The following is a 27,133-nucleotide window of genomic DNA, read 5'->3' as shown; positions in this document are numbered from 1 at the left end:
GTCATCCTATTATCTGTTTGTACTATGTTAGTATCCTAAATTTTCTTCATTGAAATTTTTTGACTTAATGTGACTTGCATAGAATTCTTTTTTTTTTTTAAGAATCATTCTTTATGAAAATTAACATGATAATTGTCTGCTATGGAAACTTTAATAGCACAATTTCACTTCAACCTGCTAAATTTCATCTTGCAAATTTGGTATTATTGAGCCACTTCCAATATCTCTGGAAGTGGCAAGGTATGTATGGCAGTATTTATACTGTTAAATTCTCCAAAAATGATAAACCCTATACCTAAGGAAGTTGAGTTGAGCTAACAGTGTTAGAGTGGTTATATTACAGATTTTTGTGTGTGTGTGCTTATACCTTTTTTCTTGTTGTTGAAGTCATTGACTTTTTGGCTCAGAGATTGCAGGTTTTAAAAAAGATAAATATGTTTCTCCCAAGTGAATGAATGCTTTGATGTATAACTTTTTCCAATGTACTTTTGAACTTGGAGAGTCAGATGAAAGAACATTATACTTCAACGATAGGAATACTGAAAGGATTTAGTCATTCAGCAGGTATTTGCTAGGTACTTTTTTGTTTGAGGGCAAGTCTGGGTGGCAGGAACTGAGGGGGTATACAAAATAAATATGACATGGTTTTCAACTTGAGCTATAAAATCTTGTTGGAAAAGAATAACCGAGTATGAAACTTTATGAGAACAATTAAGCACTGAATGGAGACAAAAGCATGCAGTGAGATTGCAGGAAGGAAGAGATCTGAGAGGCTTACAAGGGCAGAGAAGGCTCAATTATGGAGGGGGGTGAATTGGACCTCAAAGGATTTTATGTAAAAAATGATAGGGAGGAAGCTTTGCAAGCAGACAGGCCCAGGAGAGAAGGCACAGGAAGAGGAGGAGGAGAAATGAATTGGCTGTCAGATCCAGGAGGACTTCTTGGAAAAATTATGAGAATTCACTCATTCTTTTTATGACATTCTCTTTCCTTTTTATTCTTCCCTTCTTAATATAGTCTCTTGTTTTCCACATGTGTTTTGAAGGCTTGTATTGCGTGTAATGAATGGTGCTTGACACTAGATGACTTAGACAAAGATGCCTAAGACTCTGACTCCCAGCAGTTTATCCCTGAGGAGGTGACTTCTACCTCAAATCCCTTTTGGATCCAGAGAGGACTGAACTAATAAATGCAAAAAAGGAAGATGACCATATACCTTACAGTAACTCAGTATACATATAATTATTAATAAAAGTGTAGTAGAGACAGTTAAAATTTTACATAATTTTACTGATCCCCTTTTAAGGCCCCTTTTGAGGATACTACCTCCTCAGTACATCCTTCCTCGTTCAACCCAGCCAGAAGTATTATCTCTTTTACAAATTTCTATAGCACTTGGTCATTCTCTTGCAGTCTGACTTCCTTTTATTTTATCAGTTTGTGTAAATATCTTGATTTTCATCTTGTAAGCATCTTTGTCACTGGTACCATCTCTGAATTCTCAAAAAAGAATATTGAGCAATACATAGATGGACTCCCAGTGGAGATGACTTATTCATGAGAAGACTTCATTAAAGAAAGGTGTGTTCTTTGAATAAGAAAAGTACCCGGTGGGGTGTGAAGCAGATAGAGAGATAGAATCGCATGCAAGAAGTAAACTTTGGAGAAAAATGGGAGTTCTGCTTAAGCAGAAAAGAGAGTTGGTGTATAGAAGCAATGACTGATAAGATTGAAAAGACAGGTCAGAGCTAGATTGGGGAAGCTCATGAGTAAGAGAATTGTTTATTCTGCTGAGGGAAACAAGCTCTTGAGTAGGGAAATGATATGATGGTGACTAATTTTGGAGGAATTTTATTGTTTCATAGGAAGTATTGTTCATAATGCCTGGATTTATATATTTTCCCCTCACTTCGTATATGACCTTGGGTAACCTACTTATTTAGTCTATGCTTTAGTTTCCTCTGCTCTGAAAAGGGGATGATATCTATCTATATCTGTATCATAGGACCAAGGAGAGGATTAAATGAGCTAATCTATGTGAAATACTTAGTATGTATTCTGGCATTTGGTATATACTGTATGTATTTATTATTTATTGGTGTAGTTATAATAAGAATTACGGTATCTACTTTAGAAAGGAGAAAATTGTAGAGCTAGGACTCTGTGTTAAATTTACTAGAACTACCAAAATGAGGTACCACGAACTGGGTGGCTTAAACAACAGAAATTTATTGTCTCTCAGTGCTTGCGGCTAGAAGTCTAAAATTAAGGCATTGGCAGACTGGTTCTTTCTGAGGATATAAGGGAAAATCTGTTTCATTCCTTTCGGCCAGGGTTTTTTTTTTTTTTTTTTTTTTTTTTTTTTTTGGTGTGTGTGTGTGTGTGTGTGTGTGTGAGAGAGAGAGAGAGAGAGAGACAGACTGGGGATTAAACCCAGGGTCTTGCATGTGGCAAGCAAGCACCCTACCACCGAGCTCTTTTCCATGCCTCTGGTGGTTTTTGGCAGTCATTAGCATCCTTAGCTGATAGATGCTTCACCCCCTTTCTGCCTTCATCTTCACATACCATTCTCTGTGTACTTGGGTCTGTCTACAAATTTTTCCTTTTTATTACTAACACCAGTCATGCTGGATGAGGGCCTGCCTTACACCAGTAAGACCTAATGTTAACCAGTAACATCTGTAATCACCCTGTTTTCAAATAAGGTCACATTTGGAGATATTGAGGATTAGAACTTCAACATATGAATTTTGAAGAGACAAAACTTAACCTATAGTAAATTCCATGTCAGATCTTTTAAATCTACAATACTATGGCCATAGTATGTGAGAAAGATTATAGAAAAGAGGAGTCTGTGGGTTTATTTGATAATAAATAAATGCCTGTTTATGTATTATTGTCCTGATTCTTCTATTTCTTGTTTGCCTGGCTCTGCACCATTCCCTGGATAGCCACTGTGATGGACATGCCATCGAGGCCTTGGAAGATCGGTGTGCTCTCCATGATTTCCTGAAATAATCTTCTACCTTTCTTTTTCCTTCCAGCATGTCACTCTTTGTGACTTTTATTAAAATTGGGGTTGGAGATAAAGAGATATAGATGAAATTAGAGATGCCATGCCTGTACTTGATACTTTCAGTACAGTCTTCTCTCTAAATTTGGATGAGACATCACTGTCTCAATGTATAGGTGATAAAGGAAAAACTGAATGCTTTTGGAAAGAGGCAAAATGCTAAGGGTTTTATTATGGACTCAATCAAAGATGAATAAGCAGGTATGTATGCAGCTGTGTGGTTAGACAGAAAATGATACCTCTCTAGCTTATGGATTGAGGTAAATGGACAAATATGATAGTAGTTCCTTTAGTCACCGAGGAAGTTGGAAATATCCCCAAGGCAATAGAAATAACTTGGGAAGATTAAAAAGAATATTTAGACAAAGGTCATATGCTGATTCAAGTGATAAAAGTGCCAGGAGAGTCACTCCTGGAGAGTCACTCAGAGAACTAAGATGCCCCCAGGGATTGAAGAGAATGGCCTGGCCTCACTTGTGGATTGGGAGAATGTGAGTTTGTCTTCCATGGGAGGCCAGCAGGGGATAAGGTGTCACTTCATCAGTTACCTCATAAAATCTGATTTAAAAGGGTCCTGGTGATATCTGCTCCCCTCCACCCACCTCACTTAACTCAGGAATCATCAGATACATCCATTTGGGACAGACATGAGAGGAAAATTTGAAAAATTAGGACAAAAGTGAGTTTTCTTCAGCATGGGCAAAAAGGAATTCACCAGCTTTGATTAAAAGAAGTGGTTGGGGGAATCTAGCCATGGATAGAGATGGAATCCAATGGGTAGGATAAATATGAAAGTTGGGATAGAGAAATAGACAAGAGAGAAGATCAGGAGATGCAAAGAATGGGGTTAACGTCAGCGTATGATGCTGAGTACAGAATGAAATACAGACAGTTCATTCATCAAAGTGAGGCTGCATATACCAAATTAAACATTCATGACCTTGTACGTGCACACAGACAAAAACATTATATATCTGGTGACATTTTAGGCTCTGAGTCAGAGTATTTCTTTCATCTTTTTTAAAAAGATCAAAACTCCTTATTATGTTTTAGTTGCTAGTCATAGTGCTAGGAACCTATGTCAAAGTGTAAGGAGATTATCCCTAATCTCCTTACACTTTGACATATGGATATTTTTATTGCCATTTTATAGATGTGGAACTGAACTGGGATATTTATGCAGGAGCATGACTTTTTGTCCTATGAATCCAACTCGTCAATTCAGAAATTATTCTCTTATTCCACATAGTGTAGCAATCTACTAAAGCATTTCTTTCCCTTAAAACTTGTATTCCTATAGATAGAACTTTAAATGTCATAGAAAAAAAAGTGTAGGTAAAGAAGAAATAACAGAGAGCATCCTCATCATTTGAATTGTTCAGTTGAAAAAGTTTTAAGTGCAGAAAGTCTTTTTTAAACTCACAAATAGTAACATCAATAAAACCTCTATACCAAACCACTAACAATAATAATTATCCTTAGAAATATGTTTAAAAGTGGGAACATGAAGGGAATTACTTTAAATTTCAAATTTTAATTTAAATAACATTCTCAGCACCAAAATAGTCATCCAGCAGAAAGAGAAACCTGGTCGTCTTGAGGATGGGATGTCTAATCATGTAAGATGGGATGAATGTTTTGAGGTGACATTTAATAAAAAGTCCCTGATAAGAATCGTGAGAACTATCAGTAGAATGTCAGGAAACAACAAGGGACATTCAGAAAGTGACCTGCCATCATAAGTGCACTAGGCAAGTTGCTGATGACATCGCAAGACTTGGTTGAGGAAATCACCTGTCAGCCTGGAGTGGACTTTTAGTAGGAGCCTGTGCTCAGCGGGGTTGGGAGGGCACTGAACCACAGCCCTCAGTAAGCTGTAATAATCACCCTGAGTAACTCTGAAGGTTTAAGTGTTACAGTATACTTTACCTCCAAAGGGTTCATCTGGGTGCATAAAGATTTTTATTGCTTTGTTTTTATGTAATTGTATTCGTATTGCTGTATAAACATATATACAATTATCTCAAGAGTATTTAAAGGTCTACACATTAGTTAAATATATTCATTCAATAAGTATTTTCTGAGTGTTCAGTCAATAAGTAGTGTCTTATAAGTGCAAGGCACGCTTCCTGTTTAGCCAAGCTGGTCTCCTTGCTCTTTCTGTGACACAAGGTGTGGCCTCCTTAGTGTCTGTGCATTTGTCCCTTCCACCTAGAATGCTTACCTCATGTATCTGCATGGCTTGCACCCTCATCCACATTAAATGTTTGCCCAGCCATCACTTTCTCAGGCCAGCAGCGACCATTTTATTTAAATTATATCCTTACTCTGACCAATTACCACCCTTCCCCAGCTCTCTTCTGGGTTTTATTTTTCTTCCCAGCACTTGTGACCAGCTAATTTACTATATAATTTATTTATTTCTTTGGTTCCTGTATTCTCCTTCTAGAATATAAGCTCTGGGAATGGGGTGGGTGAGAGAGAAAGTAAAGAGAGAAAGGAAGAGAGAGAGAGGGTGGGGGGATGTGAAGGCAGAAGGCAGAGAGGCATGGCCAGGCCACGCAGAGCCTAGAGAGCTACTGTCCATACTTTGGTGTTTACTCTTAAAGATGTAGGGATCTTTTGGAGGGTTTTAAACAGAGCACTGACCGTACAATCTGAATTATGATTGAATAGGATCACTCTGACTATGTTGAGAACAACCTTACAGGAAGTGCAGGGGAACCGGTTTGGAGGCTGTTGCAAGCAAGACGTGGTGTGGCTTAAGCCATTACAGTGGTGGTGGAAATAGATGGATTTTGGGGAAGAGCCAACAAAATTTGCTGATGGTTGGGATAGGGAAAGAAAGGTAGGAAGGGAGAATAAAGGGACTGGAATTTGCGCCTGAATTCCTGGCAGGATTGGTTGCCAGTAACCGAGATGGGGAAGTCTGAGAAAGCAGTACTTGCGTCTTTGGGTTGGTTACGTGCATGTATCATTGTTTTAAAAACCGAATCTGTGGTATTCTGAATGTAATTATGATTCATAGGAGGACATTTCCAAAGTACCCAGGGATTTTGAGGCTAAAGAACTAAGATATGTGAAACAAAACAAAACAAAAATATAAACAAAACAAATTAAAACAAAACAAAAAAACAAAAACAACAAACGCAAAAATCCTACACCTATAAAAGTGTTTATGTGAAAAGCAGCAAGAACAAAAAAGGAGTTAAATCTTATCATTGATGAGCATTTGAAGATTTGAAGACTGAAAAAGAATGGAGGAATGCTTGAATATAAGCAAGGACTGAAAATAGCTTCGTATATGATAAGAACATTACTCCATGTATACTTACCCAGTAAACTGAATTTACCTTTCAATCAAATGAACTGAAATGATGGTGTAATGCCAGTAAATTACTTTCTTGTGAATTTCCCTTAAGTCTTTTGCTTAACATCTACATATTTCATTTTCAGACAATTTCTAAAGCTTTAAAAAAAGGTAAAAGACTAATATATTCTGGGGCTGTGGTTGTGGCTCAGTGATAGAGTGCTTGCCTAGCATGTGTGAAGCACTGGGTTCAATCCTCAGCACCATATTAAAAAAATAATAATAAAATAAAGGTATTGTGTTCATGTATAACTAACATATATATAAAGACTAGTATATTCTGCTGTCTCCTTTGCTATGTCCTTTGCTTCAACTGCAACATTGTTTTTGGACAGAATCATTTGGATAGAATAATTTTTCTGAGTATAAAAGTCAAAGAGAAAATTAGCAAAAGTTGAGTAAGGAAAATATTTGGTGAAAACTATCATAATATTTTCTTTTCTAATAGGTCAAAGCTTTGTGCAACACTCTTATAATTTTAGCAGAACCTTAAATGTTCCATTAAAATGAAGAGAAAGGGCATGTAGGATGAGGGATCCCCAAGACTATCATTCAGCTCAGTAATTCACTGGAGTAATTCACAAAATTGGTTATAATCATAGTTATGGTGTAACATAGCCAAAGGATGCAAGTTAAGATAAGTAAAGGGAAAAGACACATGGGGCGAAGTCCAGGAGAAACCAGACACAAGCTTCTAGGTGTCCTGTCCTAGTGGAGTCACAACAGCATGTGATGAAATTGTTGCCAGCCTGCCAGTCCCGGAAGCTCACAGCCTTGGTGTCCAGATCTCTTGCTGGAGTTCAGTTGTGTGGACTTGTAGCACCTGTGTGATTGACTTCAGCTACTCAGAATCTAACCCCGTTAGAGCAAAGACAGTAGTTCACCAGAAATGTTTCTAGCATACATATCTAATCAGACTAATACCACTTGACCCAAAGCCTTAGGCATAAAGAAAATATTCTTTGTAAGGCAGAATATTCCAGGGCTCAGTGCTCATCTGCCAGGAGCTGGCCCAGTGCCAGTCCTAAAGACAGGCTTCTCTGGGAAAGCAAGCTTTTAAGCCTCTTGGGCCTACTGAGTTAACCCTTTCCTGCATAGCAGGGTAGGGCACTGAACATGGAATTACTGCTTTTTGGACATGTTATTGTTACAGGATTGTTACAGGATAAATCGATAAGTCCTGATCCTGGAAGAGATAATAAAAGGCCATATCCAAGATACGCATCATTTTAAAAAGAGTCTAGCTAGATTCATAAATGATCAAACAAGAGTAGATTATATAAGAGGTTAGACATGTTTTGTGGTACTTCCCCTGAAAAATCTACAATAGATAAGATTATGACTCATCCATAGGACTTTGCAAATATTTAATTAGAAGAAACAGAAAACTGACTTGAAAGTATATGTGGTATTGATTGGATTCAAGAAAGAGGCCAAATGGAGAAAAGATAGCCCAGAAGTTGATGTTGAATTCTAGAACATAGTCTTAGGAATCTGTCTTTAAAATGCAAGTAATGTTGCTTCAAGGGAAAAGTAAAAACATATTTTGGTAAGAAAATTAGATGTGGAAGAAACAAGATAGGACTTGAAGGTGATTTCCAAATAATCATTTTGAGAAAATATAGTGAAGAAATTAGTTTTGAATGGAAGATGAACTTAGTTTTAGGTGTAAGATGAGCACTATGAGCAGTAAATTATCAGGAAGCAAGTAGAGTGAACATGGGAGGTACTTAGTCAGGATCCCTCCATGTGAAACGCTGCAGCTGCACGCTTGTGGGAAGTCCTAGGATGGAGGTGCTAGAGGAGACTCATGGGAAGACAGCAAGTGAGGTGTGGTGAAAATCTTGACTCTGAAGTCAGATCTGGAGTCATAAACAAACTTGACTACTCACTGAGTGACACTGACTAAATTATGTAACCATTGTAAATCTCACTTTCCTCATCTGTTGAAGGAGAAACTCCCCTACAAGAAAATGTCAGAATTAAACCTGATAAGGAAATAAGTTTGCTTTGCACAGTACAAGCAATGACTATTTTCTCAGAAAGAAGCATAAGAAGGATTTTCCAGAGAATTATTAGGAGAGTATGGTATCCCTGAAACTGAAAGTCTTCAACATGTTGAAGAAGAGGAAATATGCTTTATGGTATCATAGGCAGTGAGAGCTTTTGGAGAGTGAGCAAAGGGCCACTGGGTTTCTCTAAAGGGTCTTTGAAAGAGTTTTTGGCATGAGTGACTTTAATTAATGCATCAGTAGTATTCTCCAGAGAAAGAACCAATAGAGCTCTCTCCCTATCTATCTGTATCTGTATCTACCTATCTAATCTATCTAGAGAGAATGTTATCATGGGTATTGACTCATGCAATTATGAGATTGGGAGATCCCAACATTGGCTGCCATATGCAAGCTGGAGACTCAGGAAAGCTAGCAGTATAGTTCCAGCTTGAATCCTAAGGCCTGAGACCAGGAACACTGATGGTGTAAGTCCCAGTAGCAGGATAGGAGACTAATGTTCCATCTCAAGCCCTCAGGTGGGGTTGGGAGAGTTTCTGCCTTTTCGTTCTATTCAATCCTCAAAGGACTGGAAAAGTCCCACCCACGTTGGGGAGGGCAGTCTGCGTCATTCAGTTTACTGATTGAAAGGCTAATCCCTTCTAGAAGCCTCTTCACCTACACTCCCAGAAACAAGTTTTGACTAAATATCCCTGCATCCCAGTCAAGTCCACACAAAAGGAACCATCACAACTATCAAGAAATAAAGTCACTTACCTCAAACTCATGGGGGAAAAGTTGGTGATACAGAATGAGAGTATTGTACACAAACTGAAGGAGTTACATTGCCAACTGAAAATTAATGTCTCTTGTCATTTTCAGGAAGCAGATGTTTTTCCATTGAGCATCAAATTTTAAAAAAGTTATGTTTAAATCCCAAAGAAACTTTTTCACCTGTAACATTTCAAAAGGACTAATGTTTCTACATTTAGGATGTTTCTCTGTATAAGCACATATATATCGGTATATTGTGTGCCGGTAAGCTTCATCTACAAACTCTGGTTAGTGAAGAAATAATGCTTGATTCAAAGACTTCCTTTCTTCCTCAGATGTATTCAGTTACTTGGAATCCGTAGCCTGAAAATTATAAATGTGCATTTGAGCAGGAAGGAGAAACTTCTTGTCATCAAATACTTTATATTTGTCAAAATATTTGGTATTTTTAGACTCTTGAAGAGACTGCAAGGATAGTCCATCAACAATGCATTGTGCCTATTTGGGAAATGAAGGTCTCCGGGTGAGTTTTGAGAACTTCCCTGTGGGTTGGGTCAGGGTGCACGTCCTTTCCAGTTGGCCTGACCTTGCTGTTCCCATTGACAAGATGATGATGACTGTTAGTGTTTGTCAAACGCTTTCTAAATCCTGGCACCCTTTTAATGCCTTAAGTTTATCTGCTAATTTAAACCTCACAGAAACCCCGTGAAGAAGGGTTTTATCCATTTTTCAGAGGGAGGAAAACAGGAATGCAGCTAAGGATGTGGTGGTGCTAGGGTTCAAACCCAGGAAGTCTGGTTCCGCTTGTGCCCTCAGCCACTAATCGTGTTCTGAGGTGAATCATAACTAGCAGTTTTTGAACATCATAAAGTGACAAATACTTTATAGGTGTCATTTAATCTTACAACCAGTCTATAAGAGAAATATGTAATTTTTATTTAATTTTAAATGAAGAAAGAGGTGTAGACAGTTTGTCTAGAGTCATACAGTGATGAAGCAAGACACTGACTCCCATGCCAGCTCTCTTCTTCATCAATCTGTGTCAGGAAGAAAGTTTTACCTCAGTTTCTATGAGTATCTCATGGTTTAGTTTAACTGCTGTTTGAAACTGTGTATGGTTGAGATTTAGCTGGTGACTTCCATTATCTTTATTCTTTCTTTCCTCTTGCCCTCTCCCGGGCTTTTTAGCCAATAAAGCCACAAAAGTGTGTTCTCATAGTTAAATCTATTGCTGAGAAAGCCATAGCTGGCCCTTGGTAGTCTTCCAAGAAAATCTTTGGTTACTTACCCTTGGAGAAATTTTGGAAAAAAAAAAAAAAAAAAAGATTGTGTATTTTCTTCTGGGGCCAGGAACAATAGATTAAGTACATGCTTTGGATGGAGGGAAGTGCTTATTCATCTTTATTGTTGGAGAGTGATATAAGTACTGCAGCTTTACAAAATCTCAGAAGCACAGTTTCTTCTATTTTTATCCTATAGTTATTTAGGACAAGGGTATAGTTTCTCTTGTTCACTTTTTATCCTCAGTTCCTAGCGTAATTCCTGAATAGCTGCTCGATATATAGTAGAATCAATTGATACTGGCAAGAAATTCTGATCCCCAACGTGGATATGGAGTTGATATTCCAGTCCAGTGTAACAGTGCATTGAAAAGTATGACATGCATCAATTACTATCTTTTAAAGATTCAGGATATAAAAATATACTTAATTATATTCAACATTAGTTTATTCTGAGGATAATATAAGAATTTCTGAAAATACATCAGTGTATTGTATTCCAAGACCATCATTAAGAAAATGAATTAAACTGGGCGTGGTGGTGCATGCTTGTAATCCCAGCAGCTCTGGTGGCTGAGACAGGAGGATCACGAGTTCAAATCCAGCCTCAGCAAAAGTGAGGCGCTAAGCAACTCAGTGAGACCCTGTAAACTCTAAATAAAATACAAAGTAAGGCTGGGAATGTGGCTTAGTGGTTGAGTGCCTCTGAGTTCAACTCCTGATGCCAATCCCCCCAAAAGAAAATGAATTAAAATTGTAGTAAAGAAGTAGCAGATGATGTTTAGTTGTTAGAGTGCTACAAAAAATAGAATCTACTTATAGCTTCTCAAAAAGTCCAATCATTTCACTTTCCCTTTTAGCCTCTTTGTAAGCCAAATTAAGTACCCTGCTTGTCTCATCAGAGACTTTATACCTCCCACCTCTGTCCTCCTCTCTCTTTGCCATCATGAAAATGATTAAAATTTTACTTGATTTCTGCATTTTAAATGCCAACCCCTCTTTGAAAAGCTGGATCTTAGCTGGGGAAATAGCTCAGTTGGTAGAGTGCTTGCTTCGCCATGCATAAGGCCCTGGATTCAATCCCCAGCATCACAAAAAGAAAAAAAAAAAATTGAAAAGCTGGATCTTAATGGTTCTTAGCTTTGTAGTCATGTGTACCAGACAGACCTCTACTACTAAATTATGCATTCAGTTTGATAGCCACTGAAGTACTCACTCAAGTGGTCTCTGGCAAACAGGGATGGAGTTTTCCAGTTTGACAGCAGAAAATCTTTGTGGCCATTTAAAACATAATTTAGAAGTGTTATTCTTCTCATATAAGGAAGTAGTACAGTTATCATTGTTGGTACAGGAAAGTGAGTGGGCTTCATGTTATATTATGAGAAAATGTATCTTCATGAAAACCTTCCAGGGGGCAATTACAGAAATGTTCTTTGCACAGAGCTGCACTTAACTTAAAACCTAACCAAATGTTTCTCTGATGTTGTATGTGAAGGTGGTGAGCACCATTATTATCCACAGTGTGGTTTTGCCATGTGGGCTCAAGGGTTATAATTACTTCTTCAGTAGTGTGTGTGAATTCTAGAGAGTTCCATATGCCTTCATTTCATTTGTGAATTTTTGTTTAGAAATGACTTTTGGGAGGTATTTTTCATTTCACCCTTAGGTAAGGAAACAATAAGCCCTCAGTAAAAGGAAGTTTCACTTTGATTAAGAGCTCTTGGTTTTTAAGTTTTTCTATTTTGTTTGAGTCCACAGACTTTACCCATCAGGGAATATAGTTTTAGGGAATGATTGCATGGTATTCAAACCATATGTTTTCTTAGGATTTGACATATTTAATGGTAAGATTAGATTTATTTCACTACAAAAATTTATCAAAGACAGAGAAGGTTTTATTTTGATACTGAGGGAGAAGTTTTTACTCCCAAATTATTTTAAACATGCATCTAATGAAATTGAAACAGAAAAGTAAGGAGAACTTAAAAAATATGTACATTCCATTAACTAAAATATATAGAAACAGTGTAAAGTAGGACCTGTAAATGAGCAAGGTGTTCCCCAAGCATGTGGAAATAGATTTTTCTGAGGGGTAAAAGTGGTAAAGACCAGTCAAGCTAACCCAGGTCCAGGGTCCTTCCTATTGTCTTTGTTCTGATTTATTCTTCCTTCACCAGGCAAGCATATGATAATTTTACTTCCTTTGTCAGTTTCCTAAGAAGCCAGAAATATTTCCCAATCTGCTTGATAGTTGATTTATCGTAAACACATATGCTGAAATTTGAGCCACAATGTCAGCATTCTAGAACGTTAGAATGTCGGGGTGTGTGTGCGTGTGTGTATGGGAGAGAGTTTATTAACATTAGGTAGCATCTCACCTCCCAGAATAATCAGCTGAGCTATTGATGAAATTTACCACCCAAACCAGATGATTCTGGACTGAGGCTAACCCATCACCTTTGACAATGGCAGCAGATGTCCCCTGAGTATTCATGTATCTTTTCCATTGTAAAATATGTTACTGGGCAAACTTTCCAGCTGGAGATTGTGTTTCCCAGCCACTATGGTATCACTGAGCCTTTATTCTGAAAGAATTCAGTAAGAAGCAGTTCCTTTTGTGCATGAGGAAATACTGGTCTTGAGAAGCATTCATACTCAGGTCATAGTTTATTTAATCTGTTATTCATTCCTTTGGAGCAATCTCCCCACACCAAGCACTTGAAAATTTTCAAGATTCATATGCTTTCCTTTCCAGTAAGTGATGAGTTTACTATGAATGATGAGTTGATGAGTTGGGATCACTGTGTTCTAATTTCAGCTAAGTCTCTAACAAGCAGCATGACCTCACCCTGGTCAGTTAACATTTCTGGTTCTCAATATTTGCCTGTAAAGTCTGAAGATTTAGTTTCTTTCAAATAAAAAGCTTTTTGGATAGGCTAATATGAACTTACATGTCTGAAACTTCTCTTCTACTAAAAATAAATATTTATTGCACCCCTATTCCATGTTGAGTTCTAGGCTGAGTGCATCACAGGCATTTAGTCACCCCATGAAGAAGGTACCATTTTATGGATGAGACAATGGAGGCTTTGAGAGTGGAAGTCAGTTGATCAAAGCTAGCAGACAGCCAAGCTGGGATTTATACTTAGTTCTGCTCAACTCCTCACTCTATACCATTAATCATTATGCTGTGCTTCTTAGATTTGGCACATACAACAGTTTTTAATCCATCTTAATTTGGGACATGTTTTACTCTATGGCATGAATTTTCTCTTCCATCCTGATACTTTCTATATTTTCTAAAGCCTGAGGAATTGAAAGAACTTTTGTACTACCATGTGTTTCATTCTATAAGCAGTCTCAGATGATTTGGAAACTCATATCTTTTTTTGAAACTCAATGTACTAGTTTAGTGTTCAGTTCTTTCCTTCTCAGCCTACTCTTTCTGTACTTTCTTTGTTTAAAGATGGCAAAAATGGAACTTACTAATGTTGTTGAAAGTTCTTAAAAATTTGTTTGGGTAAAGGAAAGAAACTTGGCTTAATATTTAGGGGATTCAGGGTCTAGTTCAGTCTCTGAAGTTCATTCTATTGGAACAAACAATACTGTTTTGCCACATTTTTAGGTTATTATAAAGTAAAAGATCAAATATGTGACAAAACAAGACATTCGTTAAAAACCGTGGAAGTATGAATAAAGTGGATTTTAATTCATATCAGTATTAGTTCATTAACTGTGACAACGGTGTGGGGCATATGGGAATTCTGAATGATTCTTAACTCTTTTATTCTTAAATAAAATGGGAATTTTAAAAAGTAAAAACAAACAAAAAAAGTGACAACCTTTTAGAACCATAGAAACAAAAGTTTCTCTGTATGTCAGCAATCACAATAGCTGTAGTGGATCACTGCAGTCAGAATTAAAGCAAAATAATTTAGAGCTTTTCATGGTATTATGAAGATCTACCTAAGATAATTATAATTCATTGGACTTGATCTAAGTATAGGGGAGGAGGGAAGAGTGAATTTCAGGGAAGTGAGGCTCAGTAGGGTCATTCAGAAAGATCCTAAGACTTGAATTCTGAATTAACTATGTGTTAATAGAGTCAGCTGCTAAGTGTAGCTGGTGGTTTTACAGTATGGAAATGCCACCTTCATGAATTAGGCCAGAGACTTAAGGGAGCTGGCAGTGCTCTGCTATTTCTGAAATAACATAGTGAACGAAGGGGTGAGTAGCTTGAGAGATCGCCCATGGCATCTCAGAGTTCAGTCTCATTTCTACCAGTCTCCATGTGTGGGAGAGGGGAGTGGTAGGTGGAGTGGGAGGTTTGGGGTTGGCCTTTCTGGTAAACTCCATTGGCTTCAATGTCCATTGTGTCTCTGAACGTTTTTAGCGTCTCCCAAAGTAATCATTCAGACACTATACTCAACAATTTTTGCCATGTTCATATACTTACTTTTCTTACTTTTAAACTTGAATAGATTTTAAACAGAAACTTTATATTTCTGTTAATCTCAAGTGTAGTATGTTACAGTTTTTCTTACTGTATACAGAAATACATACATAAATTAGCATAAAACCTACCTATTTGTGTTCACTTAAAATTATCTTGAGACATGCATATTTCATTTAATTTTAGCTCTTCTCTTTATAGATTGGGTAGACAGTCTATGGTGGTAAATGGTCAAAGGGGAAGTTCAAAGACTGGAAATAAGGAATTTGGGGTAGAGTTTTCTAGACATATTTAAAATGATGGATTAAAACCAGGTTTCCCTGTAGGTTATCAGCCTAAAGCAAATTTGAATTAAACTTACATTTCATTTCTTTTGGTCTTTCATAAAGACCAAAAAATTGACTGAGTGGTGTTTAGGTTACTTAAAGTTTTAGACTTTGTGTTTTCTCCCATTAATTTCTTGGCAGAAATTTTGTCTGGAAAATTTTAAACTTGCCTTGGCTTCAAATAGTGGGGGGAACAAGATTTCTTCTTGTTCATGTTAGTGATGAGATATACTCACTAACTCCTAAACCCAAGAGTTCAGTTCTGTGCCAGTGTCTATGAGTTGCTTTTTATATGCCAGATTCAGTGCTGAGCCCAGTGATGCACAGAGGAAGCCATGGCTCCTGCCTTCTGGGAGATCTGACATGTGAACAGCCGAAAGAGTCCAGTGTGACACAATATGTGCCAAATCTAGGAGAAACCAACTCCTTGGGTAGATCAACAAAGACCTTTGTAGCTGGGAGAGCAATAGGACCTGGGCACATTGAGGGGACATAAGGTAGGCAACATAGACTTTGTGGCACTCTGAGCTCTTTTTCCTTTGGTAATCTCCGTAGTTGTGTGTTACACAGAATTTCTGTGGGTTCTGCATTGGCCCACATCATTTTCCAAGCAGCCATTAAGGTTTTGAATATACAATAACTTGTAACCTTGCTGCTCTGACATTTTCCCACATGAATTTGAAACAACAATCAGGGAACCTTAAAAAATAGTTGGCACATTGAGATGGCATCATTTCCAAAACAACCTCTTAATGAGGGTCTATGCTTCAGGGTCAACTCTTCCCATTTAAATATATTCATGTCTGCCCTATGTAACTGGAAGCAGTGTGACTGGGATTACAGGGTGAGTTTTATCAGGTTAGACAAGTCGCCCTTACAAGTGTAAGGAACTCAATCTCAGTGACTCCATGTCTGGGTAGCAGGGTGGTGTGTGCAGGCTGGGAGAAACAGAATAAAGCAAATCAACCTTTGCCATTTTAGGGAATGTTTGTACAGAATCTGAGATGGCAAAATTCTGGTCTCCACATACCTTCTTACATATTCCCCATTACCTGAACCATTCTCCGTCCTCTCCCTGCATCACAGTCACAAACCAGCAGTTGAGAGAACTTCGATTGCATGTTTGTGGGGGCTAATTAAAGGAGAACCTTCCAACCTCTTGGTGCCTAAATCCCCACTCTGCTAATTACATCGATACCAGCTTCCAGTCTTCTACTTCTGGGGATTTTATAAATATACAACTTATCTTTTTCTTTTTTAAAATCACTGGTGGGATTTTTTTTCCTGAAAGGAGCAAGAAATAATCCCCCGAGGAGACTGAATACTACTTCAGACTCAGCCACTTCTCTTGTGTTGCCAGAGACCTTGCTCCTCCTCAGGCATAACCTTGGAAGACTGTTTCTTTTGGCCAGGTCTGTGACCTAGAAGGATCCACCCAGCTGCCTTGAAGTTTTGGGTGCTAGACATAATATTGGCAGAATCCAAGAGTTATTTCTGTTTTATATGTTTTATTTAGCATGACTGTATTAACTTTTTTTATTCACCAGAAGTTCTGCTCTAAAATCTAGAGTGCTTCCTCAAACCACTGCTGTTGAGTTTCATATACATATATTTATACTCTAAAGCACATTTATGAATATAGACACTTAGAATAAGGTAGCACCCATGAGGGATGCCATATTGCTTTTCTCTTGGAGACAGAGCAGGTCGAGAATGTGGATTGACCTTTAGTGTGTCTTACGTTCTCAGTTTTTTTCTCTTCAATGTGATGAGGCAGTTTTTCCTTGGAAAAATAGTTTGCGTTCAGCTTGGGAGGTGGATTTTTCACCATCGGCTTTTCCCTTTAATAATTGAAAACCACTGTTCATTATTTACATAAAACTGTCTTTCTCTGGTCTGCTTTCTATAACCTTTCCCCTCTTAAGAATTTTAAGAATTCCCTGACTTTCCTCTGGGGGATTTTATGCCTGCTTTATCCCAGATGTGGACATAGACTAGGCCGAGTTTTTTTATTTTTTATTTTTTTGTGTGTATTCCTACATTTGAAAGACGTTCTTTTAACCAGTGCACAAATCTGCCACTGAAAAGAGGGGCTTTTAGGAAACTCAAGTAGTTAAGAAAATATGTGAATTTGGTTTAAATTTTTGATTTAGTGAATGACACCCAACATCTCATAAGCAAAATGAAAAGTAGACTGTAGTTTCAGATAAGGGGAAAAGACACATGTGTTATTTTGACTTTTTAATTCTGAGATTGTATTTTCTGAATGAAGGCATGTCAGTTTCTAGTCCGGGCAACCCAGGGCCTGGTCTTCACTATGGGTTTGCTGGTATCAGCCCAGGGAGGACATGGGCTTGGCTGATGTTCACACTCTCTTTATCCTCTCTGTCTCCACCTTCTGTCCACACAAAGAGAATCGTTAGCCCTATTCATAATGTTTTGTCTGCTTACCTGTGCGCAGGTGTCTTGATCTTAATCCCTGGTTCAGATTGTAAAATGCTTGGAAGACAGGAGAAGTCAGAGTGAAGGAACCTATATTAAGAAATACAGAATTTTCTATTTTTTTCATAATGTCTGCTCAGATTCCTAACTGACAGTTCATCCCCAGCTTTTGATTATTGTGGTTTATGTATTAATGTCTAAAAAATACCATAAAATCTAAACTTCTCTGCATGGTAATATTTGAGAAAAAAATGTCAAAGTTTTTTTCCTTCCCTCTTTGAACAAACATTATTTCTCTAGTAAATTTCTTCCTAATTCAAATTTTTGTTGTATTTAAAAAGTAAAAATTTATTTTTAAATTTTAATCCTTTTCCTACTAAGTGAAGTTTCCACCTATCCTCCACCTGTTCCTTTGACTGACAGATGCTCTTCTTTTTCATCTCATGTAGGATCTTTCGAAGATGGTTTGGCTGCCTTGGAGGTTTGGAGATCTGATGCCACAATGAGGACTCACACACGGGGGGCCCCCAGTGTGTTTTTCATATATTTTCTCTGCTTTGTGTCAGCCTACATCACCGACGAGAACCCGGAAGTCATGATCCCCTTCACCAATGCCAACTACGACAGCCACCCAATGCTGTACTTCTCCAGGGCAGAGGTGGCAGAGCTCCAGCTGAGGGCCGCCAGCTCACATGAGCACATCGCAGCCCGGCTCAGCGAGGCTGTGCACACCATGCTGTCCAGCCCCTTAGAGTACCTCCCTCCCTGGGATCCCAAGGACTACAGCGCCCGCTGGAATGAAATTTATGGAAACAACTTGGGTGCCTTGGCAATGTTCTGCGTGCTATATCCTGAGAACATTGAAGCCCGTGACATGGCCAAAGACTACATGGAGAGGATGGCAGCGCAGCCTAGTTGGTAGATTTTTGTCTTTTTCTTTCTTCTCTATTAACTTTGCAATTGAAAGAAATGAATCCATCAATGAAACCTCAGAGGGCAGATTTTCATGTGTGTGTGTGTGTGTGTGTGTGTGTAGTGTGTGTAGGAGGAATGCTTATTACTTGTGTTGCCCGTGGCTTATGAAATGGCCTGTTTCAAAAAAATGCAGTAACCACCATGTTTCGAGTAAGAAGAAAAATGTTTAGATGCAATCTAATCAAAGAAAAAAGTAATCTGCTAACTTGAGCAAACAATGTCATGTTGATTGTTGAGAATTCTTTCTCCTTTGTGTAACCTGCATGCATGGTCATGCATCATTTAACAACAGGGATATATTCTGAGAAATGCATCATTAAGTGGTTTTGTCATTGTACAAACATCATAGGGTGTACTTACACATACCTAGATAATATAGCCTATTGCACACCTGTGCTATTTTGTGTATACGTTTAGTGTGTATGTGTGTGTATACAAATATGTACATACACTCCAGTCTCTTGGAGTGCCTCCCTCCCTGGAATTCCAAGGTTTACAGTGCCTGCTGGAATGAAATTTATGGAAACAACTAGGGGGCCTTGTACACACACACATACTGTTTACCTATATGTAATATATGGTTGCACATATTCATATAGCATGTGTGTATGTATATATAAAACATATAATTACATTATACATACATATGTACACACATTTGCATATACATATATGTAGATTATTAGTTTTTTTCATTTTGGTTTTTTTTGGTATTAGCTTTTGGTTGATCTCCCCCTGTGATTTAAACTTTTGACTAGCAAGAGATTTCAGCCAATAAGGTCTTATTTGCATTTTATGACAATAAGGAGCTACAAGTCAGTATGATGAATTACTAGCAATTTATAAATAAGATTCTATCCAGGACTGGGGATATAGCTCAGTTGGTAGAGTGTTTGCCTCGCAAGCACAAGGCCCTGGGTTCAATCCCCAGTACCACAAAAAAAAAAAAAAAAAAAAAAAGATTCTATCCAGTAACCACCAGACCATCCAAACCTATAGGAAAATCAGTATTATAGTGTAATTGTGTGAAGAATTCTAATTATTTAATAGTTTACTTTTAGAGGCTTAAGATTCAAGAACAAGTTTCCTCTACTTTTTGATTAACTTGAATTCATTTTATTTGTTTATAATTGATACTTCCAGCTGCTCCCAGAAAGATATGAGTTGAATTTACTAAACTAGGCATTCTGTAGTAATTTTTACTGATATTGTGCTCTAATATACATTCATGGTTCAGTCACACTAAAAAGATGTATATAATATATGAAATATCCTTTTAAAATTACATAAACTGCTACTTATGATAGGACTGGGGAGGGCTCATTTTTAAATGCTTAGAAAAAATCAATGAATGCAAGTAATTCTGTGATAATTGCATCTTCCATGAGTTATATTTTGCATATTGCAGAGGTGAAGAATAGTGATTTGTGAGTCTGATAAATATCTGAAATTTCTTGATGAAAAAGATTATGGAAGAGTTGACATTAAATCCATACCAGAACTGATTTTTTAGCATTATTGTTAAGACATTATGCATTCATTTCAAAGCTTATAATATTTTAGGATGAGGAGAACCTTTATTTGGTTTGTTACAAATACAGAGCCTACACATGTATGTAGTAGTTTCTAGTTTTGAGTTATATTAACTGACCATATTTTATTCATGACATCAATAAATAAAAGATAGATGGAAAATTTATCTGGTATTTGAACTATAAGATGGATATTATCCAGTGTTGCAGTAACTCACTTGACATTGATGCAGTTCACTAAAAATGGTAACCACGTTTACCTTGTTTAGGAAAAAAAAACCTTTAATGTTTACAAGGGTATTTTCTTTTTTAAAGTCCTTTGTAGAAATTTATTAGATGATGAATACTTTATTAATGGCAAGTGTTGATAACAATAGGTACAATTCTGTACCATTGTCTGTAGCCAAAAGCCATTCTGTGATTTAAGGGGACTGAAATTGACTCTTTCTGTTGACCTCAGGAAGCTGAAGGATAGAAACTGAGGGTGTGCCTTTACAACTGGTTTCTAGTTCCAGAAATGATGAGGAATAGACAGTTGAGCTATTTGAACATTTTAGGTTGTGCTTTTAAATGATTTTATATAAATTTCAGCTTTTAAAAAACTGAAAGAAGTTTTAACAACTTTTTAAAATGGATTTTTGAAAAATCGATTTGACTGAATTGTGCTCATTGATTTATTCAATCAACGAACATATACTGAGCATTTACTTTTTGTTGTAAGGCTAGGGCTTACTGTGTTGAGTGCTAGAGATTTAAAGATGAAGAAATGGCCTAGTAATTTTATAATTTGCATCCAGCAAAATGTTGCAAGCATTGGGTACTAGAGGTATTTCTTCTGCAATACTAGAGGTATTTCTTCTGTTCGGAATGGAGTATAAGGATTATTTAGTGAGGAGTTTCTTTAGTTTTCATTGATGACTGACTTCAACAGTGGTATCCTATTGCACTCTAGTGCAGTGTAAAAGTACCCACTTGGAGTAACCCTCCTGGCCTATGTGTAAATTCCAGCTCTCTACTCTTGATTCGTGTTAGATCAGATTAGTTTTCTTAGTTTGAGCATTAGTATCTTTTTTTTTTTTTTTTCCTTCCCCTTTGGTATGGGAGATTGAACCCAGGGACATTGCACCACAGAACCACATCCCCCGCCCTTTTTATTTATTATTTTGAGACAGTGTCTCACTGAGTTTGCTGAGGACCTCAATAAATTGTTGAGGCTGGCTTTAAACTTGCAATCCTCCTGCTTTAGCCTCCTGAGCTGCTGAGATTATAGGCATATACCACCACACCTCACTGAGCATTAGTATCTTACATTGCTTCTGTATCTAACTCCTAGGGTTGTTAGGAGGATTAAGTGAGAAAAACAGTGTAAAGTACTCAGCAAAGTTCTTGTCACATTGAAAGCCTTCAGTAAAGAACAGTGACAGTTATGGTAGTTACTACTACTGTTATTTTACCTAGTACTTCGACCCTCTTTGGCTTGCAACTTAGTATATGTAAACTCTAAGGAAACAGCATTTATTTGGAGATTTTACCACCTGTATTCAAAATGTTCTCAAACTGGATCTGTTTAACTAATACAATTTTCCGTTTGTCTTTAAGCCATTAAAACATTCAGTGATGCTCCCCTGGGCCCCTTCTTAACCCAAGCCTTTAATGGTAGCACCAGTGAAGAAGGCTCTGGGGAAAGTAGCAGTGGGACATCTTCTGTCTGGGAGTGCATATGAAATAAATAAGGTACAAATTTACTAATGTGGCTCATTTCATTGAGTAGGAAATAAGAAACTTAAAAGTTTACCTCTGTAAATAAATTTAAGAATTTGGGCCACTGTAAAAGAAGTTAAGTGGAAGATACTATATAATTGTACTGATTCCACCTAATTTACTACAAAGTAGGAAGGGAATCTGAAAGATTGATAAGAATAACGGTGGTGATTGAAAATGGACAGCATGCATTTTAATTGTGCGTGTTTCTGAGTACCCAGACCACTGGGCACCCCAGGAAGATGAAGTTTATCTATGTACTGTGTCTGCTTTTGCAGGGCTGCCCACATTCTTTCCCAGATCTTTCCTTTTTTTTTCTTCTCATTTCTGCTCATACTCACACATTCTTCCTTTCAGTAAAAGTAACAGAATATTTTAAGTTTTTACTTCACTTAGTTCCTAAAATCAAATTAAAAAAAAGATACTGTCTGTCTCTTTTTAAAGTCCTTTTAATTAAACTTTTTTTCTCTGTCGATCTTGTCTTCTAAATGAGAGCCAGGATTTAGATTGCAGTCAGGTCTGTTTTATGTAAAAACTTGATTAGAAGTTACCATACAACACTTTTAGAAGGCATAATGAGCTAAGATGATAAACCTAGGACTGATAACAAGTGCACTTAAAGTGAATTCACTTTTTCTACACTATCTCCTAGTCTGTGGAGCCAAGTTCTGTGTGTGCCAATTGGCACATGGGACTATCTTCATTTTTAAATGATTGCTTCCTGAATTCCAGTCTTACATAGCTTAAAAAACTTACTGAAATATTGCAAATAAGTAAAATCCTCTTTTATTTTTTTTTCTTTACCCTCAAGAGGTTAAACTTTAAAATAGGAAAATAATAAAAACAGGGTTTAGTCGAGATTTAAGAGGTTTTTTTTTTAAATCAATTTCTAGAATGAGTTTTTGGATTCAGTACATATTATTGTACTTAAATAAAATTTTCATAATATGCCTGCATTTTTATTTGCTTATTTGTGCCTGTTTGTGCATGCTATCCTTCTTCCCTTAAGGAAATGTAAAATAAGAGATTCAAATTAAAAGTATCTGAAAAATAAAAGAGGGTGGGATTGGGGATATCCACCGGAAGAGGCAGAACTGACTTGGTTGCTAAAATGCATCTTACAGACCATGTCAAAAAGTAGGCCCTGAGTGTGTGTGTGTTTGTGTGTGTGTTTGTGTGTGTGTGTGTGTGTGTGTGTGTGTGTGTGTACACAAAGAAAGTAGGCTTCCTCAATTTTCAAGTTTGCAATGTACATGAAATTAAAAAGCAGGTCATTTACTCTGTAGAACTACTGCTCTTTGCCCAAGGATCCCCAAAGAAATTTCTCCTAGGGTTTTCATGAAGAACCCCCACCATTTTAATAAACATTCTTATAGTGCATGAGTCTGTTTTTCACACCATAATACACAGAATGGGGACTGCCTTGCCTGTTTTTCTCATGTGCATATCCCTCAATAGGGAACATCCTAAGCAAATATTATTAAAATACAGGGAGGCTAAGGAAGGAAGGAAGGAAGGAGGGAGGGAGGGAGGGAGGGAGAGATGGAGGGAGGAATCCTGGGGAAGCAGGGTGGGGATGGAGGAGATGGACTTTTTAGCCCAAGCTACTTTTTCTTTTTCAGTCTAGCTTAATTCCTCAGTTGAATATTTTTATATGTAAAGAAATTAAATGATTCTGTGTCCATCAAGCAGCACACTACATATCTTAGCCAAGTTCTTCATATGAACTTGACATCATAACTCCTCAGCAAATTCTCACACAAATAACAAAACCAAAGGCTCATTGAATTATTGGAAAACACCAGAACCTGAATCACTTAAGAAAGATATAATTAAGTTTACCCTATTTCACTTAATCAAATAGGACAATGAAAGAGATTTAAGATAGGATTGTAACAGAGTGGCTATATGTAAGCCTTAGGATGGGATAGTTATCCAGTGTGCATTCCCCAGTGGTAGGATTTCCAGGGTTTTCCTCTTAAGTTGTAAAGCATGGGTAGCAGTCCTAGCATAGTGGTCTTTGGAGGCAGATCGATAATAGTGTTTGCATGTTGGCTTTGCCATTTTAATTAGCTGTGTCCTTTGGGAGATTCCTTAACCTTTGTAAACCTATCTCTTCATCTGTAAAATATGGATGTTTCCTCGGTGCTACATAATGCATGTAAAAGCTCTTAGTATTATGTGCTTGGCACACAGTTTTACTAAAAAGTCTGTCATTATTACCCAGAAATAGTTGTGAAGATGAAACTGTTTTTATGGTGCACAGTACTCCATTTTGCCTACTGTGTCATTTGAGGGTGGTATTTTTTGAAGTATTTGTTGTGAATCATTCTCTCTCCCTTTCCTTATAGTATTTTTGCTTACTTATCATCTGACAGAAAATAAATCACAGAGGAAAGAAATTACTTCACTCTTGCATTAGAGCCAGTTGGCTACAGGAAATCAGAACTGGTGAGGGAAACAAAGAAGTTGAACTTTTGGACAGAGAAGTAATTGTATTTTTTTTTTCCTGCAACAGACTGAGTATTAAATCTTTGCCTGTGGATTGCAAACTTCTGGATGGTGACATCTGAGGGTGTATTTGCAAAATAAAATAAAATAATATAATAAAGAGAAGGGGGAAAAAGCCTCTGTCACACTGAAGTGGACCAGCTGGTTTCCTAGCTGTACATACAGAAATGAAGAGTAGGCCCGCCTTCCTCAACATCGCCTGCTAGGCTCCACATGCATTTCCCTGCAGCTGTTTCTCAGGCTTTTTACTTTTCTAAATTGCAAGTTAAGACTGAAAATCAAAAGTAGGGAGGAAGTAGCTGGGCCCCAACATGTGGAGTCGTGGCACCGTGAGTAAAAAGATCAGGTTTTCCTCTCATGACCTTTCAGTGATGGAGGCTTAGTCCAGAATGCACCTGGAATCCATTAAAGTAGACTCCTGGAAACAAGTGTGGGGCTGTCAGAAACCCAGCCCCCAATTCCCCTAGCTTTTTCTCATTCATGTTTTTCCTTTCTCTTTCCTCCCCCTTCACAGTTTCTGCCTTTCTTTTTCTCTTTCCCTTTCATCTTGCGATCTCAAGAAAGTTTTCTCCTTTTATCCAGTTCAGATCCTTGGAAACAAGAAGGTAAAATAACCAATGGCCAGAAGCCTTTTACATTGATCAGATTCTTTATAACTTACAGAAATGCATATGTTAGGAACCTGGCTATTGGGATTTCCTTTCTTGAATACTATTTCATAAGCAGGTAGTTGCAGCATTATTATTTTGTCTTGGGTGAGCAGACCTGGGACTGAATTAAGCTTGTGGAGAAGAGGTGAGGAGAGGTGAAGTCAGGTGTGCAGGAGAGCTGAGCATCATCTGTCTGAGAGTGCTGTTGAGCGGCTTTGTGTTGAATAGTCACACTCCACTGGGATGCGCAACTAACCTAAATTCTTGCTGCAACAACTAACTTGAACTCTATAAACTCTTCCCATTTATTTCAAATGCCAAAGAGATTAAAGTAGTTCTATTAAAATTTCGTTCTAGCAATAACTTTAATATATTTTTTGACAACTAAAATCATACACAATTAAAAAGAAATTCAAAGTTTATTTTATTTGTAGGTTGATTCTAAGATTTGGTGCCAGCTAGCTCAGAGATGACGCAAGATGGGCTTTTTATTTTATTTTTTTTTTGACCTCTGATTTAATCTTTTTAAAATTTTTTTTTAAATTTTTTATTTTTGTAAACAAATGGGATACATGTTGTTTTTCTGTTTGTACATGGAGTCAAGGCATACCATTTGTGTAATCATAAATTTACATGGGGTAATGTTGTTTGATTCATTCTGTTATTTTTTTCCCTTCCCCCCCCACCCCTCCCATCCCTCCCACCCCTCTTTTCCCTCTATACAGTCCTTTCTTCCTCCCTCCTTAACCCTAATCCTAAACCTAACCCTAACCCTAAGGCTAACCCCTCCCACCCCCATTATACGTCCTCATCCACTTATCACCGAAATCATTCGTCCTTTAGTTTTTTGAGATTGGCTTATCTCAATTAGCATGATATTCTCCAATTTCATCCATTTGCCTGCAAATGTCATAATTTTATCATCCTTCATGGCGGAGTAATATTCCATTGTATATATATGCCACAGTTTCTTTATCCATTCATCAACTGAAGGGCATCTAGGTTGGTTCCACAATCTGGCTATGGTGAATTGAGCAGCAGTGAACATTGATGTGAAGATGGGCTTTTTAAATGTAACACAGGCTTTCAGAGTTGCATGTAAAGTTTGTCACAGAAGAGGTGTCTGAAGAAGGAACCAAGGAGTTCCCAGAAAGAAGGGGGAACTGGACTCAGGACCAGTGAGGTCCTTGGCTTATGTGACAGCAAAAAAATTTCAGCACATGTCAGAGGCATAGACAGAGGTTTACTTATTTGGGAAAGTAAATAACACATTGAAGGGAGAACTCGGCCATCTGGAGAGACAGGTTTGGGGTGAAGCAAGAGGAACACATTCAAGAGAGAGTGTAGGCATCTCAAGACTGAGATGCACTTTGGGGTTTCCTGACTCTTCTTTTAAAGGAAACTTGGTGAGGGGTAAGTTTGGGAAGGTATGTAGGAATGATTATCAGTCTGGTGATTGCAAGACAGTTTATGGTGGTCTGGTCAGTCTCTGGATCCTTAAGCTGTTGTGTGATCTTTGTTGTCTGATCAGTAGCTAGTGCTGGAATGTCCCCTAAATTATAGGTTTCTCAAAATAACATATCTCTCTTTACTTGAAATCTATTTACTGGGGAAGGGGTGTTAATTAACAATATACAAATACATTTACAGATTTTCCAGGAAATAACAGACTTGGAAAAGAAACAAGATTAGGGAATGTCAGGCCTGGAAAGGCATGCAGAACTTCTGAAATGAAATTTTATTTCCTTGCCCTTTATGTCTCCTTTTGACCTGTTTTGTATTTTTTTTTCTGTCTTACTTCAAACTGTGTCAAGGCAGGGAAGAATCCTCATCCCTCTTTTAGTGGGGTCTAAGGTGGTACCCCTAACCTCATGTTACAAACACAGGTACTATGAATAAAGTTCCAAGCAGTCTTTACAGTCTGACTTGAAATTTTTCTAATATAAAAACTTGACAAACAGATGTTTGGATTTTGTGTGTTCCTTGTCCCATATC

General features: G+C 37.5%; 1 protein-coding gene and 1 non-coding gene across 6 annotated transcripts in view; both read left to right on the top strand.

Moving 5' to 3' along the window:
• Dse (dermatan sulfate epimerase) overlaps window positions 1-27,133 on the top strand; it is a 68,782-nt gene that overhangs the window by 11,564 nt on the left and 30,085 nt on the right. For 4 of the 5 annotated variants that reach the window (XM_047559619.1, XM_047559621.1, XM_047559620.1 and 1 more), the window contains exon 2: window positions 18,159-18,627. In XM_047559619.1, coding sequence (XP_047415575.1) covers window positions 18,159-18,627 — 469 coding nt within the window. Of the gene's footprint in view, window positions 1-18,158; window positions 18,628-27,133 lie in introns of those variants that run through there. The other variant, XM_047559622.1, reaches the window with a different exon arrangement.
• On the top strand, window positions 19,550-19,623 carry Trnaa-cgc (transfer RNA alanine (anticodon CGC)). Its single transcript has one exon. It is a non-coding gene; the product is annotated as a tRNA-Ala (tRNA).

Source organism: Sciurus carolinensis, chromosome 7 (assembly GCF_902686445.1).
Source record: "Sciurus carolinensis chromosome 7, mSciCar1.2, whole genome shotgun sequence".
In the NCBI taxonomy this organism is placed as follows: domain Eukaryota; kingdom Metazoa; phylum Chordata; class Mammalia; order Rodentia; family Sciuridae; genus Sciurus; species Sciurus carolinensis.
Note: the sequence above shows the minus strand (reverse complement) of the source record. Positions and strands in the feature narration are given on the sequence as shown.